This window comes from Lucilia sericata, unplaced genomic scaffold (genome assembly GCF_015586225.1).
Source record: "Lucilia sericata isolate MDLA Ls3-8-SP2 unplaced genomic scaffold, ASM1558622v1 Contig000350F_arrow, whole genome shotgun sequence".
Taxonomy (NCBI): domain Eukaryota; kingdom Metazoa; phylum Arthropoda; class Insecta; order Diptera; family Calliphoridae; genus Lucilia; species Lucilia sericata.
In genome coordinates this window covers 244,271-265,480 of record NW_023994370.1, presented here as the reverse complement: position 1 = coordinate 265,480, position 21,210 = coordinate 244,271, and the positions used below count along the sequence as shown (strand labels likewise).

At 33.2% G+C, this 21,210-nt stretch overlaps 1 protein-coding gene across 2 annotated transcripts; it reads right to left on the bottom strand.

Moving 5' to 3' along the window:
• Window positions 1–503: 503 nt before the first annotated feature.
• Window positions 504–19,921, bottom strand: LOC119603982. Of its 2 annotated transcripts, XM_037956291.1 has the most exons (11): window positions 19,355–19,921; window positions 19,211–19,294; window positions 16,671–16,883; window positions 9,146–9,256; window positions 8,944–9,077; window positions 8,133–8,238; window positions 7,972–8,052; window positions 5,042–5,538; window positions 4,677–4,973; window positions 2,769–4,568; window positions 504–2,690 (listed from the first exon to the last, which is right to left on the bottom strand). In XM_037956291.1, exons 1-11 carry the CDS (start codon window positions 19,677–19,679, stop codon window positions 681–683), a joined length of 5,658 nt encoding a protein of 1,885 aa, XP_037812219.1. In that variant the 5' UTR covers window positions 19,680–19,921; the 3' UTR covers window positions 504–680. The 2 variants fall into 2 exon arrangements, with proteins under 2 accessions (XP_037812219.1, XP_037812218.1); XM_037956290.1 differs by having other exon boundaries at window positions 504–4,568.
• Between the last annotated feature and the right edge of the window lie 1,289 nt (window positions 19,922–21,210).

Genomic DNA, 21,210 nt, shown 5'->3' with positions numbered 1-21,210 from the left:
GTCTAGTCTATAGTCTAGTCTATAGTATAGTCTATAGTCTAGTCTATAGTCTAGTCTATAGTCTAGTCTATAGTATAGTCTATAGTCTAGTCTATAGTCTAGTCTATAGTCTAGTCTATAGTCTAGTCTATAGTCTAGTCTATAGTCTAGTCTATAGTCTAGTCTATAGTCTAGTCTATAGTCTAGTCTATAGTCTAGTCTATAGTCTAGTCTATAGTCTAGTCTATAGTCTAGTCTATAGTCTAGTCTATAGTCTAGTCTATAGTCTAGTCTATAGTCTAGTCTATAGTCTAGTCTATAGTCTAGTCTATAGTCTAGTCTATAGTCTAGTCTATAGTCTAGTCTATAGTCTAGTCTATAGTCTAGTCTATAGTCTAGTCTATAGTCTAGTCTATAGTCTAGTCTATAGTCTAGTCTATAGTCTAGTCTATAGTCTAGTCTATAGTCTAGTCTATAGTCTAGGATATAGTCTAGGATATAGTCTAGTCTAATCTAGTTTATAGTGTAGTCTATAGTCTAACGGAAATTTAGTTTAGTCCTGTGATATAATCATTAAGGACCGTTTGGAATATATATTCAGGTAAAGCTTTAAAAGTACTCTTAATACTAAAATATTCAACTAAATAGCCCTTCTATAGAACTATAACTCTTAAATAAATCTAACATATTTATTCCTAATCCTATCTTTCTAAAGATTTTCTAATATTTTTATACAAAACAGAATGTGTCTCTACACTTTCGGCTCCCGACTCCCACATATCATCGACATTAGTCTCACCATCCGTTTCGGAGGAGCCATAGCTGGTGGTAATTGGTTCCTCTTCATCCTCATCTGAGGTAAATGTAGTCGAAGATGATGACTGGGTAGGTGATCTTCTTTGGGTATTGGATCTGGTTAGAGTCTTATCCGAATCATTGTCACTCTCATCTTCAATGACTTCTATGGTATTTTCTGCTAAAGGAACCTGTTGTTTTTGTAGCTGCTGCTGTTGTTCATTAATATGTTCAAAATCTTCGAAACGATTGGTATCGAGTATAGAACCACGTCTCGCAGAAGCTTCTTGACCCTTATGCCTATCCGTTAGAGTGCTATCACCATCTGAGTTATCTTCAATAGTACTCACACGTATAATGTGATCACGTTCGGACATCATTTTGAAATTATAACGATCGTAAAAAGTTCTCTTGTGAGCCTCACCCGAATCAGCACTCATATAGCCACTGTCCATTTCCTGTAAGCGCGGACCAAATCTCTGTTCATAGTAGTTTTGTGAGGCGGGTGCTGAGTATGAACTTTTGGGTGTTGATACCTGAGGATGATCTTCGATTAGCGAGGAAATACCCTCATCTCTTTCGAGTACTTCTAAAATGGAACCAGCTTTTTTATCAAATGGCGGTGCTGGACTTTGGGTGGGACTGAATTTTGAGGCCGCCATACTAACAAACTTTTTCCAGGCATTTTTTATATCTTTAGCTTTTTTGGGGCGATCTTTAAGGCCCATGGCTATTTGCATGCCATGGGTTAGTTGCACGGGTTCTATTTCACATCTATAAACAGTTTGTACATTATTGGCAGGAGGATTGGGGGTGGCAGGATTGCTATTACTGCTGCTATTATTATTATTATTACTATTGCTGTTGTTATTATTATTGGCATTATTACGTTGCGGATAGGCTATACCTACCGGCACCCCCGCATTACGATACATTTCTTTAGTACGATCCGATAAACGACTACTAGATCTATTCGATCTAGAACTTAACGATACCACATCGATTTTATTGGGATCTATTTCGGCGCTATGTTTCAAATTATTATTATTTTCTATTTGCAACTCCAATTGTTGAGCTGTGGCATTGAGTCCCTCTTGTGCTGGATCTTCACTACGATCTTGGGATTTCCTACGATTCAAATATTTATTCAAACTATAATCATTTCTCAGACCATTGATATGGGTATTAAATATGGCACCAAAATCGTCTTCCCTTAACTTTTTAGCCGTCTGTTGGGCTTCAGTCTTGTCGGCTTTAGTGGAATCTTTAGCGGAGTTTATATTCTCATGTTTAGGTTTTTCCAAAGTTTTATCCGTTTTATGGAGTTTGTTGGGCGGAGTCTTCTTATCCATAGTTCCGCCAAATTCCGAGTTAGTCATGGTACCGGATATGCCAGTGACTTCGGTAGACTCACTATGATTACTCATGGTCTCTTCCTCTGTATGGGAATGTGCTCGGTATTGATGTTGTGTATTAGATGAAGCCCGACTGGTGCGACTATTTAGGGTAGTAGAGGCCGAAGTGGGTGGTGGTGGTGGCGGTGGTGTTTGTGGTGATTGCGATAAACTGCGTTTTATACGCGACGGAGGTGTGGCGCTGAGACTGCGTAATTGCCTAGGCGATTGTAAGTATTTGGTCGATGTAGTATTATTGTCCTCCTTTACCGGTTTCTGATGAACTCTTGGCTCCACATACTCGGTGGGTCTCTTGTCCGCCTGTACATTGACCCTGCTCGCTTTAGGTGTTGTTATCTTTATGGTACACTTGTTGGAAGACTCATTGGAGATTTCCACCATAGCCGGCGGTGTAGGCGGTTGACTGGGTCGTTGTCGGCGTGAGTGTTTAGCTTCTAGTGTCAAAATGCGTCCCTTGTCGCTGAGATCTTCTATTTGTTCCTGCAAAAACATACTTGTGGCCTGTCCGCCACATTTACAGCTACAGTCACTATTTTGTCTTACCAACAAAGACTGGTATATATCTCTTAAATTACTGACCTTCGAGTTGGTGTCTTCTTCGAATTCCTCATTGCCACAAGGTCTTCTCAATTCCACTTGACTTTCGTAGGCGGAATCTCTACTAATCTGCCTTCTACAGGCTGTACTGCTGGGCGTATCATTGGGTTTTAATCTAAACGAGTTTTGTGATTCCACCTTTACGGGTCTTTTCGACATATCTGGCAACGATTGTGGTGGAGTACTTTGATTGTCATTTGCTCTTTTCATTTCTACATTTGACCAGGCATTAACATCACAAAAACTCTGTTTTTTGGGTTTGCGATCCAAGGTATCGGGCTCGTATTGATCACTGTCCGTAGAGCGTTCGAGATCGGAAGGCGGTTCATGTTCCACTTCTATGGTCATGCTGCCACGAAAGGGCGTATCGTATTTTATGCGGGCCGCCATATCCTTCTTCAAGGCCGATGATTCCAAAGTACGTATTAGATTTTTCTTTTGAGATCCTAAGGACTTGGTATTAAAACCATCACCTTGATAAACAGTATGGCTTATTTCCAATTCCTCTTCCAAAGGGAGAGCTGTGCTTAAACTAGGACTTAACTGAGAGCTGACATCTGAGGAAGGTGAAGAAGAGGATTGGGAACTTTTGCGTTTTGTGGCCTCCAAACGTTCTAAACTATCGGTCTCATAATCTACTATTAGATATTGCGGCGACTTTCTTCTATAAATGGGAGAATCGGGTTGATATTGTTTCAAAGATTTACGACTTAGAGAACTATAATCGGGAGTGGGTACCGAAGGACCACTACTTTGGGTATTATTATAAATATCCTTTATCTTCTTCTCCATGGTGGAATCATAATCTGGAGTGGGTATATCCAAATTAAAACTACCATTAGATCTTAGAGTGGCGGTGTACTCTTGATGTATTCTTTCCAAGGTGTTCGAGTCTAAATGATCGTTCATTTGTTCCATGCTGCGCAGCATATTGTAGTGTTGTCTCTCGGTAGAAGACAAAGATGTGGGTGTCGAGGCGGCCGCGTACTGATCGAGTACATCGAGTCGTTTGCGTGAATTCTTCGAACGCTGGGAGGAGCTTCGACTTCTTTGGGAAGCTGCTGGTGAATCGTGTAGCATAAATTTTGGATTATTATAAATCTCTCCGCCCGTCTCGGCAAAACCATACATATGAGCCGAGGCAGTTAGAGCCGAATAAGCATCTAGTTTGTGTTGCATTACTGGTATATTTAAAGAGTTTCGAGATTTTTGATAAATGGAAGAAGAGTTCCTATTATCTGTTGGAGTATTATATTGAGATTCTTCTTCTATAAGATTGTGATTAATAATTTGGTTTCTCAGTTGATTAGAAGCCATACCAGGCTTATGAATAGGAGGTGGTGGTGGTTTTTGCTTAGGTGGTGTTATACGTTTGCCCGCTGGGGTCATATTGGGCGATTTCAAACCCTCTGGTGTTTTACTAGAACCACTACTACTGGGAGATTGTCGTTCTTTATCATTTGCATTAGCGTCTCTAGAACCCTGTTCTGTTGAACGATTATCTTCCGTAGACTGTACAGTTTCCAACCATTTCTCTATGCTATTACGTTTATCGCCACAATTCTTAACATGACCACTACAGCGATTTGTCACACAACCCTGACACTCGGAGGGAGTATGCAATTGTGAGCCATAAACTGAGGGTGTATTACTGCGCGGTGTACCCTCTTCAGGTATAAGAGTCAAGGAGGGTTGATATCTTTTTGTGGCCATTTTATACTTAGCTATGGCTATAACTTCACGAATTTTCTGTAAAAATTCCAAGGCTGCTGGAGGTGGTTGCTGTAATTAACGAAAAACAATTTCAGATATTGTACAGTTACTAAAAAAATATGGATTAAGCGGCGCTTAAGTTAGATGTTTGCTATGAGTGAATTCTTAAGCACTTACCGCCAATAGGTGAGGTTCAAAATAGGCAGGATTGAAATATAATTTCTTACGTATATTGCCATTAACCATGGCCCTTAAGCTTTCTAGCTTCTCCTCGGTCATCATTTCTTCTATTATTGCCACATTCTCTGGCGGTAAACATTCATTCTCTTGGCTATTGGCATTAGAATCTAAGCCATCATCTTCTTTGCTACCCTGACTCTGGGCACCATTATTGGAAGAATGGTGAGAGCCCTTGGGTGAACCATTATTCATCATCATGCCCATTTGGGGATGTACCAAGGCATTTGTTTGCATCTGTTGTTATGAAAAGAAAGGAATCGTTTAACTTTAAACTCTAATTACCTTTAACTTTAAAACCCTACCTGTTTAACTTTATCATGATAATTACCACCACCACCATCCATTTCACACTCTGAATTCGAATTCGATATATCGCTAGTGAAGCCAGAATGATGATCATTTAGTTGGGGAAAATGTTGCAGCAATGGATTATTCTTAACTATACCCATTTCCTCCTTCATACTACTCAAAGAAGCACGAGATCTAGGTTCATTGGAAGTGGTCAACGAACCAGCTGAATATAAACTACCACTACGTGTGAAGGGCGCTCCAAAGGTAACTTGATCATTTTTCGGATAATTTATTTCATTATTCAAATCATCCAATGAATTGCGACTGCGACTTTGATCACGACTTTTACGTTTTTTCATATGCAAATAGAGAAATACCGAAGAGACATAGATGAGTCCCAGTAGAAGACTGCAAACACCAATCACTATATATTCTTTGGTGCTCATACCATCCGAGGTGGAGGCGAGTGTGGTAGTGGCCTCAGCTTGAAAGAGAACTTCGGAAACATCTATGAAATTAAAAGGATTTAAGGAAAAAGAAGATGAATTTAAAGCATGTGATGGATTGTGATGTGAGAGAAATGAATAGAGACATATTGTGAATATAGAAGAAATATTTATAAAAGTTGTAAATGTTTAAGTGATTTGATGAAGTGAAGCTTTCACTCGAATCTTATAGAGGATTGAGCTTTACGAATGATAAGCTATAACAGAGTTTTTCCGAAGTATTAGTATCTTGATGATTTTTTCCTTATTTCTTCGGACAAGTGGCCCGAGATAGAAGTATATATTTGAATCATATCGCGGATCATATCAAAGATTGCTTAAAATCGAGATAGTTTTGTATGGAATGGCTTGAATTCGGAAAAGGGAACATAAAGTCATAGATGGACGTAAAAACAGTGGTTCTATGTATCTATTTTGGAAATAATTAGGTGTCTTGTAAACTATAGGAGATATCATAAGGAAATTTTGAATAGACGGAGCATAGCTGAGTTGACAGATGGACAGGCATTTTGGGATTGATTTGGCAGTTGTTCTAAGCAGATTGGTTAAATTGAAAGTTTATAAAGGACCATTATATTTGGGCCTTACAAATATTAGTTCGAAGAGCTGGAAGGACGGACAGAGATAGTCAGACAGACATCTTTTAATCGACTCCGAGAAACAGTGTGATTATGACAGATGATCATCGTGACAACAGAGAGATGGATATCTCAACTTTCTAAATTAGTCTAACAGATTGGTTAAATCTAACATGTATGAAGAAACATTACTTTGGGTCCTACAAATATTAGGATGAATAGCTCAACGAAAGGTCGGATGAACTCAGGTGAAGGAAGGACGTACACAATCTTAAGAACAGAGGTGACTTTTTGGACTTTTGTATCATAGAAACATTATGATGAAAAGATGAATGAATACAGTCAGACATACATATTTAAATCGACAATAAGCAGACATTTGGACTTTCAGGAAAGATACACAAACATTTGTATTCGGAATATTTATCAGATGAGGAAAGACAGATGGAAGGACGTACGTACACTTTTCTACGAATGTATGGATGAAATAATGGGCGGAGATAGTCAGATGTATATCTATTAATCGACATAGAAGAGAGAGAAACAAACGCTCGAGAACAGACAGACATTTGGACTCTGAATAATTCTAAGATGAGGAAAGACAGACGGATGCACACAGTCTTACAAACATCGGATACCCATTTGGATCTTACAAACATAATGACTTATAGATGGACGGAGACAGTCAGACAGACATATTTAAATCGAGTCAAGAGTGAGAGAGACCGATACTAATCACGACAACAGACAGACACCTGGACTCCGAATAAATCTTAGAACTGGAAAGAAAGACGGTTGCATACAGTCTTATAAACGTCGCAGAACCATTTTTTTTTTGCATCTTACAAGCATCTTAAAAACTACTCAGGAGTGAGAGAGACAGATATACGAACTTCTTTAAATTACGGACCTGGACTCCGAGTACATCCCAGAAAAGGAAAGATAAAGAGATACACATAGTTTTTTTGTGTTTTACAATCATAATGATGAATAGACGGACAGAACGGATGGACATGGACAGACATCTTTAAATCGACTCAGTAGTGAGATTGACAGATACACGGACTTCTTTAAATCGCGACAACAGACACACAACAGGACCCGCAAATAAATCTCAGATGAGGAAAGACAGACGGACATACACATACATATATACAGTCAGACAGACATCAATGGACATGTACAGACATCTTTAAATCGACTCAGGAGTGAGAGAGTCAGATAAACGAACTTCTTTAAATAGCAGACCTGGACTCCGAGTACATCCCAGAAAAGGAAAGACAGTCAGATGCACATAGTTTTTTGTATTTTACAATCATTATGATGAATGGACGGACGGAACGGATGGACATGGACAGACATCTTTAAATCGACTCAGTAGTGAGATTGACAGATACACGGACTTCTTTAAATCGCGACAACAGACACACAACAGGACTCGCAAATAAATCTCAGATGAGGAAAGACAGACGGACATACACATACATATATACAGTCAGACAAACATCAACTCAGAGGGAGACAGATATACGACAACAGAAAACTTCAGGACTCGAAATAAATCTCAAATAAGGAAAGACTGACGGACGCATAGAGTCTCACAAATATAGGAGGATCATTACATTGTGATCAATAGATGGGCGGAAGTTCTGACATCTTTAAACCGACCCAGGCGAGAAAGTAATATAGAGAGAGACATAATCATGAACATCTTTAAACAGACAGACAACTGAACTTGAAATAATTTTTTAAATTCAAGGTTGGTAGAAGATTTCTTTTGATGGGTCTTCATCCAATGCACAGTCGAATTTAAGCTAAATGGCTGTAGTCTATAAAAAACTTATCATTTCCACTTACTATTAGCATATTTAACTGGACTACCGTTGACACGAAAAGCCACACAAGGTGAGAAAACATTTTTGGGCGGCATCAAATGATCTGAAATAAAAAAAAAAGAAAAATAAAATCTAATCAAAACGACATTCAACACACAAACAAACAATAAAAAAACAATTTACCATTTGAGGCAGTGGCATTTAGTGACAGTGTCATATCACGACACACTAAATGAACAACAATAAGACGACCTTGCATTTTATGGCGCAGATCGGCTTCGCCCAACCACTGGAAAAAAAGGTATAAACAAAAACATATTAAGACATTTGTATATAAAGCAGTGTAGACAAAGAAAAAAAATTGTAAACAAAAGACACATACACACATACATACATTTAATAAAAGTAAGTTTATTAGTAACAGTTTGCCATTAAAAAAAAAGTGAAACATGAAAAACGAAAGACTTAAGCGACAAACGTTAAAACCTTTAACACAAACCCATTACTAGTTAGAAAAAATAACAACAACACTATAATAAATTATAACAAAAACTCATAAAAAACTTAAAAGACAAACTTAAAAAAAAAAAAACGTTAACGTTTTAATTGTAAATTAGTTACTTTCTGTTTAATATTGTCACGCTACAAAATCACCAACAAGAAAACGCATAAATAAAAGTTTAACCAAAAAAAAAAAAAAAAACAACAATGGAAATTGTTTAATATTTGTTAATTTAACACATTTTAAATACATATGTTTTGTGTGTGTGTGTTGTTTTAAAATTTTCTTAACAAATTAATAGACTGTTAATACCCACATTTTGCTTTAAAAAAAACCTACTAGCAGACATTAAAACCCACTTAACTGCTACATAAAACTTAATTTCTTTACATTTACAAAAAGAAAAACTAAATTATTTTTATTTTATTTATATTAAACAAATAAAAACAAACACGCAATTAAAGGAAAGTGTTTTTTTTTTCTAGCTTTTACCTGCAAAAAAGTGCGTCCCTCATCACGAAACATGCGAAATGGATAATCAGTATCTATGGGATTGCGTAGCTCCGACCAGCCATTGGGTGTTAAATATTGAGCTCCCGTGACAGCGCATACAGGTGTGCGTATATCTGTAAGAGTGTTAAAAAAATATGTTTAAAGATTTTTTTGTTATATGATTTCAAGTCCCCAAACTTACCTGCAAAACTTATTTCTCGACTGGGATAGATGATTTGCCCTCTTAGGGGTAGAAAAACAAAAGGTATTTTCTCCGAAGAAGAACCACTGACAAAGGGGGATAAGGTGCATTCTGTAAAGTAAAAGAAAAATGTGAAAAAATATGTCAAAAGTTGTCAGATACCATTTTGGTACTTTATTGAGTTGTAGCTCTTTAATGAAGTAAAACTGTCATTATGACTATGACGACTCAGGAGTGAGAGCTACAGATACATGAACTTCTTTAAATCACAGTCACCAGGTCTCTGAGTAAATCTCAGAAAAGGAAAGACAGACAGACAGACAGACAGACAGACAGATGCACATAGTTTTTTGTGTTTTACAAACATTATGATGGATGGACGGACGGATCTTTAAATCGACTGAGTAGTGAGAGTGACAGATTCACGAACTTCTTTAAATCACAACAACAGACAGAAATCAGGACTCGAAACAGGTTTTCGTAATTATCAGACTGTATTTATCGGGGTGTAGTTTTTAAAACAAAGTTTATCTGAATGGATGGACGGACATTATTTAAGTAACTTAGAGAGTGATTCTGAAATAGACACGATATTACAAACATAACATTTTATACTTCAATGTATAAAAAATTTATTACAAGTTTCTAGTGGACGGATGGACATTACTAAATCCTTTGAAAAGTCCTTGTTTATTAAATAGTAGACTAGTCAATAAACAAGGCAATATACTAAACGCTTGACTAGCCAGTAGACAAACTTCATTCACTAGTCAATAAGCAAGTGCTAGCTGATTTGTAGTCAGGACCATAAATTAATTTAGTCAAGTCTATAGACTGATATATACTCAAGATTATAGACTGATCTATAGTCAAGACTATAGACTGATCTATAGTCAAGACTATAGACTGATCCATGGTCAAGACTATAGACTGATCCAAGGTCAAGACTACAGGCTGATCCATGATCGAGACTATAGACTGATCCATAGTCAAGACTATAAACTGATCTATAGTCAAGACTATAAACTGATATGTAGTCAGGACCATAAATGAAGCTCTATAGACCGATCTATATGCAAGACTGTAGACTGATCTATATTCAAGACTATAGACAAATCTATAGTCAACTCTATAGACTGATTTGTAGTCAAGAATATAAACTGATCTACAGTCAAGACTATAGATTGATCTACAGTCTATAGTCTTGACTGATTGATTGATCTATGGTCAAGACTATAGATCAATCTATGGTCATGACTATAGTATGATTTGTAGTCAAGACTATAGACTGATCCATGGTCGAGACTATACCATAAATTAAGCTCTATAGACTCATCTATATTCAAGACTATAGACAGATCTATAGTCAACTCTATAGACTGATTTCTTGCAAGGAATATAAACTGGTCTACAGTCAAGACTATAGATTGATCTATGGTCAAGACTATAGGTTGATGTATGGTCAATAAGCAACTACTAACGACTACTCTATGGGTAGGTTACACACTCCGCTATAGACTAATCCATTGACTAGTCAATACTTTCCATAGACTAATCAATAGACAAATAGATATGCTAGTCAATAGATATATAGTCCATAGAATAGACAATAGATAGTATATACTTTAATGTATATTTTTTTTTTCATGGACGGATGGACATCACTAAATCGAATATGATTTAGAACAGATTAACACTTATACACTCAGATAAGTAGATTATCAATAAATTCCATGGACATTGTAAAATCGTGTAAGAAAGTGTTACTAAGCTATGTCTAATATTACAAACATTTTAAAGATCAGTTTCCCTAAAAATAGTTCAAACTAAAAATGTATCTTCAAAATGGTTAACTGCAGTTTGATGCGAAATTTTACATGGATGGACAGACATCATTAACACGATAATGATTGGAAGTCAATTGCTTTAGTTTAACACGGATTTAGGAAAAATATTTCTATCAGTTACAAAGCAAACACATTGTACTCTACTATAGTGATGTAGGGCATAAAAATCAATTAATATTCCTACACATTTGCAAATAATATAAAAGTTAATTTGCAAAACAAATTACTACTTTAACAGCCAATAAAACGCAATCAATTAAATTTAATTAGTGAAAGTGTTGTTAACTGCTTAAAATTCTGTAGAAAGTGATGATGGTGATTTTTATAGAACCATTAATATAACCCATAATTTAAAGTTTACAAGCCTTAAAGCAAAATTTGCTTAAGACAACCGCAGAGCAAGCCGCACTAAACTTTTAAGCAATTAATTTATGGTTGCAAATAAAAGCACAAATTCTAACACTAGCTTAAGCTAGTAAATGTGCAACATGTTACTGTTTCGTTTTTGTGGTATGTTTATGAGCGTATTAAGGTGTTGTTTTTACAACCACATAAAAATTAAATGCTAAAAGATCAATAAAGCAATTTTAACTACCAGAAGGAAGGTTAAATAATGCTTGATCTTTATTTGTTTAAGTTTATGGAAAAATAGTTATAAATATGAGTTTAGCATAAGGAAAATTTATTAGACAAATAAATAGCAGTTTTATGAGCAATTTGTTAAAACTAATATTTGTGGTGCAAATGTCCGTCCGTCCGTCTGCTGAAAATTAAGCGAAATGTGCTGGAATGTTTAAATTTTGTATAGAATAACACATATTTCATTCAATTTCTATTAAAGTTTCTACTATACCTTTACTTTTAGCTTTGACTGTATTTAATTTGATTTTTTTTTGTTATTGTTTTGGTGTTACTCCCATTGCTCTTGTGTCTTAAGTCTTTTGTTTTTCACATTATACATAATAATAGTTAATTGCTACTTGTTACATACAAGGAAGTTTATGATGTACTAGTTTTATAATCCAAAAAAAATTTAACAAAAACAAAAGAAAAACAAATTATCATTTCTATCTACATCTCTAACATCTTATACTTCTGCCTAAACCATTTTTTTTCATCTTTTGCTTTTATCATTTTTAAAGGAACCACATGTTTGTCATTGTTTAGCCACGAGCAAAAAACAAAAAACTCCCATAGAAAAGAAAAAAACCAGAATACCTCAAATGTATTTTTTAATTGTCATGGTAAAATTAAAAGAAAAAAAAACTTATTTATACATAATAATGTCGCAATATTTACAATACCCAACTGGCTGCTGCTAACTAATTTAACTTAAATCATAACAATATCGTATAAACAATTTTTCAAATGAAATGGAAAGTTTATAAATATAAACAAATAATTATGCTACTTGTTTCTATTTTAGACACATCTCTTAACCGAAAGCAAGTTACATGATGTTTTATTTTTATTACAAATTTTTATCTATTTTTTTGCTGCGTTTTGTTCATACCTCTACTATGTTTCTCTAGTAATGAAGTAGCAAATAACAATAATAATAACTCGAAAAAAAAACAATAGTAAATATAACAAATATATTTAGCAAGAGGAAAACAACCAAATAACAACAAAAAATTGTTATTAAGAAGAAGTAGTAAATAAGTTTTTTTTTGTAATATTAAATACTCACAAAAAAATGCTTAATATTTGTATTATGTTATAAATAATTTCTTAAGTAGCGCTGGAAGTGAAAGTGAAATTAAGTAAAATTTTACTTGAAATTTACTTACGAGTTAAATGTTGTGAGTTTAGGTTATTTTAAAGAGATAATTAAAACTTTTGCAAGCGTTTTGCTGGTTGCTAGATTTCCTTAGTAGCGCCCTTTTTACTCAATTTGAAATATCGAATTCAAAGGTACAAGATTTGGCAACGAACGAACGAACGAACGAACTAACTAACTTACAAATTAACTAACTAACTAACTAACTAACTAACTAACTAACTAACTAACTAACTAACTAACTAACTAACTAACTAACTAACTAACTAACTAACTAACTAACTAACTAACTAACTAACTAACTAACTAACTAACTAACTAACTAACTAACTAACTAACTAACTAACTAACTAACTACTAACTAACTAACTAACTAACTAACTAACTAACTAACTAACTAACAAACTAACTAATAACTAATTTACTAACTAACTTACTAACTCACTAACTAACTAACTAACTAACTAACTAACTAACTAACTAACTAACTAACTACTAACTAACTAACTAACTAACTAACTAACTAACTAACTACTAACTAACTAACTAACTAACTAACTAACTAACTAACTAACTAACTAACTAACTAACTAACTAACTAACTAACTAACTAACTAACTACTAACTAACTAACTAACTAACTAACTAACTAACTAACTAACTAACTACTAACTAACTAACTAACTAACTAACTAACTAACTAACTAACTAACTAACTACTAACTAACTAACTAACTACTAACTAACTAACTAACTAACTAACTAACTAACTAACTAACTAACTAACTAACTAACTAACTAACTAACTAACTAACTAACTAACTACTAACTAACTAACTAACTAACTACTAACTAACTAACTAACTACTAACTAACTAACTAACTAACTAACTAACTAACTAACTAACTAACTAACTAACTAACTAACTAACTAACTAACTAACTAACTAACTAACTAACTAACTACTAACTAACTAACTAACTAACTAACTAACTAACTAACTAACTAACTAACTAACTAACTAACGAACTAACTAACTAACGAACTAACTAACTAACTAACTAACTAACTAACTAACTAACTAACTAACTAACTAACTAATTACTAACTAACTAACTAACTAACTAACTAACTAACTAACTAACTAACTAACTAACTAACTAACTAACTAACTAACTAACTAACTAACTAACTAACTAACTAACTAGCTAACTAACTAACTAACTAACTAACTATCTAACTAACTAACTGACCTGCTAACTTGTATATTGGACAACAAGTCGATAGAAAAATCCATGGAATAGACAATAGGCAATTCCTAATGACTATGCTATGGATATTTCACACACTCTCTCTGTTCACATGTTACACTATTACATAAAATAGGCAATAAACTAATCAAATGATTAGTACATAGTATAATCAATAGACTGATCAATAGATTGACCAATATTCCATAGTCTAGGCAATACAGTCAAGACTATAGACTGATCTGTAGTCAATACTATTGACTGATCTATAGTCAAGACTATAGACTGATCTATTGTCAAGACTATACACTAATCTATTGTCAAGATTATAGACTGATCTATAGTCAAAACTATAGACTGATCTATAGTCAAGACTATAGACTGATCTATAGTCAAGACTATAGACTGATCTATAGTTAAGACTATAGACTGATCTATAGTCAAGACTATAGACTGATCTATAGTCAAGACTATAGACTGATCTATAGTCAAGACTATAGACTGATCTATAGTCAAGACTATAGATTGATCTTTAGTCAAGACTATAGATTGATCTTTAGTCAAGACTATAGATTGATCTTTAGTCAAGACTATAGACTTATCTATAGTCAAGACTATAGACTTATCTATAGTCAAGACTATAGACTTATCTATAGTCAAGACTATAGACTGATCTATAGTCAAGATTATAGACAGATCTTTAGTTAAGACTATAGATTAGTCTATAGTCAAGACTATAGATTGATCTACAGTCAATACTATAGACTGATCTATAGTCAGGAGAATAGACTGATCTATGTCAAGACTATAGACTGATCAGTAGATTGACCAATAGTCCAGTCGATGAAGTCAAGACTATAGACTGATCTGTAGTCAATACTATTGATTGATCTATAGTCAAGACTATAAACTGATCTATAGTCAAGACTATATACTGATCTATAGTCAAGACTATAGACTGATCTATAGTCAAGATTATAGACTGATCTGTAGTCAAGACTATAAACTAATCTATAGTCATGACTATAGACTGATCTATAGTCAAAACTATAAACTGATCTATAGTCAAGACTATAGACTAATCTATGTCAAGACTATATACTGAAATATAGTCAAGACTGTAGACTGATCAATAGTCAAGACTATAGACTGATCTAAAGTCAAGCCTGTAGACTGATCTATAGTAAAGACTATAGACTGATCTATAGTCAAGACTATAGACTGACCAATAGTCAAGACTATAGACTGATCTATAGTCAAGACTATAGACTGATCTATAGTCAAGACTATAGAATGATCTATAGTCAAGACTATAGACTGATCTATTGTGAAGACTATATACTAATATATTGTCAAGATTATAGACTGATCTATGGTCAAGACTATAGACTAATCTATTGTCAAGATTATAGACTGATTTGTAGTCCAGACTATAGGGTGATCTCTAGTCAAGACTATAGACTGGTCTATAGTCAAGACCATATATAGACAACCAAGACTATATACTACTGATCCACAGTCTAGACTATAGATTGATCTATGGTCAATAAGCAAGGGCTAGCGACTACTCTATAGGTGGTCACACACTATAGACTAATCAATAAACGAATAGATATGCTAATCAATAGATATATAGTTCATAGAATAGCTAATAGACAATAAATAGTCCACATATTGTCCCGGCCACGAACCTTTATCGCTTGTCAATTAAAATCAGCACGAACTTGTCAGTTTATGGTAATTCACGAAACGTTATAGTTTATGTTGTGTCGTTCTTAAGTTGACATTAATTGATCCAGACGGATAGAGGATTTAATCGATACACTAAATTTATATAGGACAAAATAACAATATTAAAGTTCAACTTTTATTTATGATTTGTATTAAAAATTATCGATGCAACTAACAAAAACATTAATTAAAATTTCCTAAATTAATAAAATTACTAACAAATATGCATTAAAATTTAAATAAATTACAAACAAAACTCAAATAAATATAAATTAGACCATTAAAAGTATAATAATATAAAACAGCTAATAATAATTGCATGCTTTTAACATTTCATTACTCTTTATAAGTAATTTCAATTAAACTGTATAATTTCAAAGAAAAAACAAAATAACCAACTGCAACTCGACACAACAATAACCAAAAAGCACATGTTTAAGTTGAATGCTTCGTTGCTTTAGCTTGATATAAATATTAGGCATCTAATATTGAATTATTAGCAACAGCCAAAATCATACAAAAAAGTAAAAGATAATTTACAAATTAATACTTTTATAATTACAACAAATAAGTAAAGAAAAAAAGAAACATGTCTCTATTTTTCTGCTTTATTACTTGTTTAGATTTTGTTCAACTTTAAATAAACAACAACAACAAAGTAGTATGCCTAAAACATGTTGCAGTAGTTTTTCCTTATTTTATCACTGGTTGGTTTACTATTTTTCGCAGACAAAAACAAAAGACTTAAGCTGCAAACTTGCAAGAAAACCATTTTTGATTATTTACGCAAATGTCCTCTGTAAAATTTATGTTTTTTTACGCAGAGAGTTTATGTTTTGTTTTTTTATTTGTTTTGGCAGATATTATTTCTTTTTATTATTTTATTGTATGTTTTTGTTGTTGTATGTTTACTCACCATGTATATCGTCTACACATATGCCAAGATCTTCACGATATGTATTCAAGTATGGCAAACAACGACACTGGCAACTTTCCCCATTGGCATTGGCTGCTGTCGATGCAGCCGTAGCTGCTGATGACGATGACTTATCTTTAAGTTTATGCTGTGTTTGTCGCACCAATAATTCTAATTGCGATTTGCTGCCGCCTGTGGCATCAACCAATGAACCTGAAGTATGGGGTAATAAACAGATAATTAGTTTTTATGTGAATACTATAAAATTGTTATTAATTTGGGGGTTTTATACATATAGACAGATCTATACCTAGGCAAGACTGCAGACTGATCTATAGTCAAGAATACAGAATCTTCTATAGTCAAGACTCTAGATTGACTATAGGTCGAGACTATAGATCGCTCAATAGCCAGCCATATAGACTGGTCTAGAGTCAACACTATAGTCAAGGCTATAGATTTATCTATAGTCAAGATTATATACTGATCTATAGTCAAGACTACAGACTGATTCGTAGTCATGGCTGTAGACTAATCTATAGCCAAGACTATAGACTGCTACATAGTCAATACTATAGACTAATCTATAGTCAATACTATAGACTAATCTATAGTCAAGACTATAAACAGATCTATAGTCAAGACTATAGACTGATCTATAGTCAAGACTATAGAGTGACCTATAGTCAAGAGTATAGACTGATCTATAGTCAAGACTATAGAGTGACCTATAGTCATGACTATAGAGTGACCTATAGTCAAGACTATAGACTGATCTATAGTCAGGACTATAGACTGATCTATAGTCAGGACTATAGACTGATCTATAGTCAGGACTGTAGACTAACCTATAGTCAAGACTATAGACTAATCTATAGTCAAGACTATAGACTAATCTATAGTCAAGACTATAGACTAATCTATAGTCAAGACTATAGACTAATCTATAGTCAAGACTATAGACTAATCTATAGTCAAGACTATAGACTAATCTATAGTCAAGACTATAGACTAATCTATAGTCAAGACTATAGACTAATCTATAGTCAAGACTATAGACTAATCTATAGTCAAGACTATAGACTAATCTATAGTCAAGACTATAGACTAATCTATAGTCAAGACTATAGACTAATCTATAGTCAAGACTATAGACTAATCTATAGTCAAGACTATAGACTAATCTATAGTCAAGACTATAGATCGATCAATAGTCAACAATATAGACTGATCTATAGTCAAGACTATATACTGATCTACAGTCAAGACTATAGACTGATCTACAGTCAAGATTATAGACTGATCTATAATCAAGACTATAGATTGATATATAGTCAAGACTATAGACTAATCTATAGTCAAGACTATAGACTGATCTACAGTCAAGACTATATATTCAAGACTATAGACTGTTTTATAGTCAAGACTATAGATTGATCTATAGTCAAGACTATGGATTGATCTATACTCAAGACTATAGATTGATGTATAGTAAAGACTATAGATTGATATATAGTCAAGACAATGGATTGATCTATAGTCAAGACTATAGATTGATCTATAGTCAAGACTATAGATTGATCTATAATCAAGAGTATAGATTGATCTATAGTCAAGACTATAGATTGATCTATAGTCAAGACTATAGATTGATCTATAGTCAAGACTATAGATTGATCTATAGTCAAGACTATAGATTGATCTATAGTCAAGACTATAGATTGATGTATAGTCAAGACTATAGATTGATGTATAGTCAAGACTATAGATTGATCTATAGTCAAGACTATAGACTGATCTAAAGTCAAGACTATAGACTGATCTATAGTTAAGACTATAGAATGATCTATAGTTAAGACTATAGACTGATCTATAGTTAAGACTATAGACTGATCTATAGTTAAGACTATAGACTGATCTATAGTCAAGACTATAGACTGATCTATAGTCAAGACTATAGACTGATCTATAGGCAAGACTATAGACTGATCTATAGTCAAGACTATAGACTGATCTATAGTCAAGACTATAGACTGATCTATAGTCAAGACTATAGACTGATCTATAGTCAAGACTATAGACTGATCTATAGTCAAGACTATAGACTGATCTATAGTCAAGACTATAGACTGATCTATAGTCAAGACTATAGACTGATCTATAGTCAAGACTATAGACTGATCTATAGTCAATACTATAGACTGATCTATAGTCAAGACTATAGACTGATTTATAGTCAAGACTATAGACTGATCTATAGTCAAGACTATAGACTGATTTATAGTCAAGACTATAGACTGATCTATAGTCAAGACTATAAACTGATCTATAGTCCAGACTATAGACCGATCTATAGTCAAGACTATAAACTGATCTATAGTCAAGACTATAAACTGATCTATAGTCAAGACTATAGACTAAGCTATAGTCAAGACTATAGACTAAGCTATAGTCAATCCTATAGACTGTTCTATAGTCAAGGCCATAGACTGATCTCTAGTCAAGACCATAGACTGATCTATTCAACAACTTCAACTTACCCATTTTATTAATACCCTTCGCCAGCCATGAGGCCGTGCCACTGGAAAGGCCCACACAGGTATCCGCATTACACGAATTAACACCTTAAATTAATTTAAATTTTTAAACAATATTTCAACTTGATGATTTTCAAAACACACTACCATTTGTCCAAAATATATCGCCATCATGCTGTCTAGTCAAATTGACCGATGTCACAATTCCAGCTGTTGAACCAGCTGTAGAAACAATATTATCCAAAAGAAAATTAGCAGGATGTGGTAATAAATTACTTATGGTATCAATACGATCAATTGAACCTCTAGCCTCTGAAGCCATAATATCAGCTGAAGTGGGTAAATTATCGGGTGTACTCAAAGGTTCCACAGTAGCAAGTGCTGATGAATTGTTAAATGAGGCGATAAATAGTAAAAGTTTAATACATGTAAACAACATGTTGTTGGCAACATTGCGTCCAAGACCAGACATGGGAATTTGTAAATGATTTAATTTAGGTTTATATTATATGATTTGTTTCTTTTTTTTATGTTAAATTTTTTGAAAAATTTAATTTGTTGTATTTTTTTTTTTGCAAATATTAATGTTATTTAATGCACTGGTATTGGGAATTTTTCAGGGGTTGTTGTATATAAGGATTATGGTTTAATAGTTGTTGTTGCTGTTGCCTTTTTATGCTCAAAAACATGATTTTCAATACATTAACCATAGAAATTGTGAAAATATGTTTAAATTTATAAATTTATTTTTTGCTGGAAAGTTAAAAACATTTTGTTTTTGTCTTTAAGCCCCAAAAAAAAACTGAAAAGAAAAAGAAACAGGAAAATTATCCATTAGCTAAAGATGATAGAAGTGTAATAAAAGAGACTTGACTATAAAATAACTTATAATTATTTTGCGAATAAATTTTGAAATATTTCTTTTCTTTTCATAAATTTCAATTAACAAAAACTCACAAATGTTGCAATTAAGACACAATTTTTAACAACTATCAAATACAAATTTTATTAACATTTTTATATTTTAAAGCCTATATAGTCTATCGTCCATAAAAATCATTATTTAATAGACAAATATTAATCTCAAACTTAAAGCAGAGATTAGCTGTTTTTAAGTCCAAACAATATTATTCTCTAAAAACTTAAAGAAATAAAAACATTTTCATATTTTTAATATTAATAAATATTAAACATTTACTACAAATATAATCTATAACATTATTTAACTTTTAAGTCTTAATAAAACCGTATATAATCTAAATTTAATAGGAAATATTCAGTTAATTTTTCGTTTGTATACCAACACAGGCAAATATCCCCATAATCTTCTTACTAAAGAAATTAACTGCTTTTTATTGCAGCTCTACAAGCATACATTTTCTGGCCATTTTCAAATAACTAAAATTTTCTTTTAAATGCAAATACAAAACGTAAAATCTTGTTGAATTCTTATTCTTTAGACTTTCTTAACATTCAATGCGTAACTTTTGCGTTTAAGTTTGTTTTAACACAGCCGGCCGGCAGCTGTTTCCTAGCTATTTTTCAACTACTTGTTGCTGTTCTTCGTCTTCTTTTTTAGAATATTCATTGCTACATAGGAAGCTTAAGATTTTGTGGCAAAAAACCACTAAAAAAACTCTAATAGTTTATTTGTTGCTGTCCAGTAAAGGCGTCATGTAGCTGAACATGCAAAGTTATTTAATTTATGGCAATAATCAGTTTGCCTGTAGATTATTTTTCAGTTAGTTTAACTTCATTTGAAAATTTTGCTTAGAAGAATAGCAAAAAAACAAACTATTTAACTACTGCAAACGATGCTGAAAATTAACCCTTATAAGGCAAGGGGGAAATGTTGTTGGTGCGTTGCGGCAAAAAGGTAAAATCTTTCAACACACTAGACTTGGACTATTCCACTGACTAAATTGCAGTCTATAGAATTGGCTATATATCACTCTGTAGTCTTTACTACTGATCAGTCCATAGCCTCGACTATAGATTAGTAT

Excerpts from the sequence above, each read along its gene's own strand:
- LOC119603982 (XM_037956290.1), bottom strand. The coding sequence starts at position 19,679 with ATGTCTGGTCTTGGACGCAATGTTGCCAACAACATGTTGTTTACATGT. Across the intron at positions 16,884-19,210 it reads GAAGGGTATTAATAAAATGG|GTTCATTGGTTGATGCCACA; the intron begins GTAAGTTGAAGT and ends CCCATACTTCAG. Across the intron at positions 9,257-16,670 it reads ATGTGTAGACGATATACATG|AATGCACCTTATCCCCCTTT; the intron begins GTGAGTAAACAT and ends TTTACTTTACAG.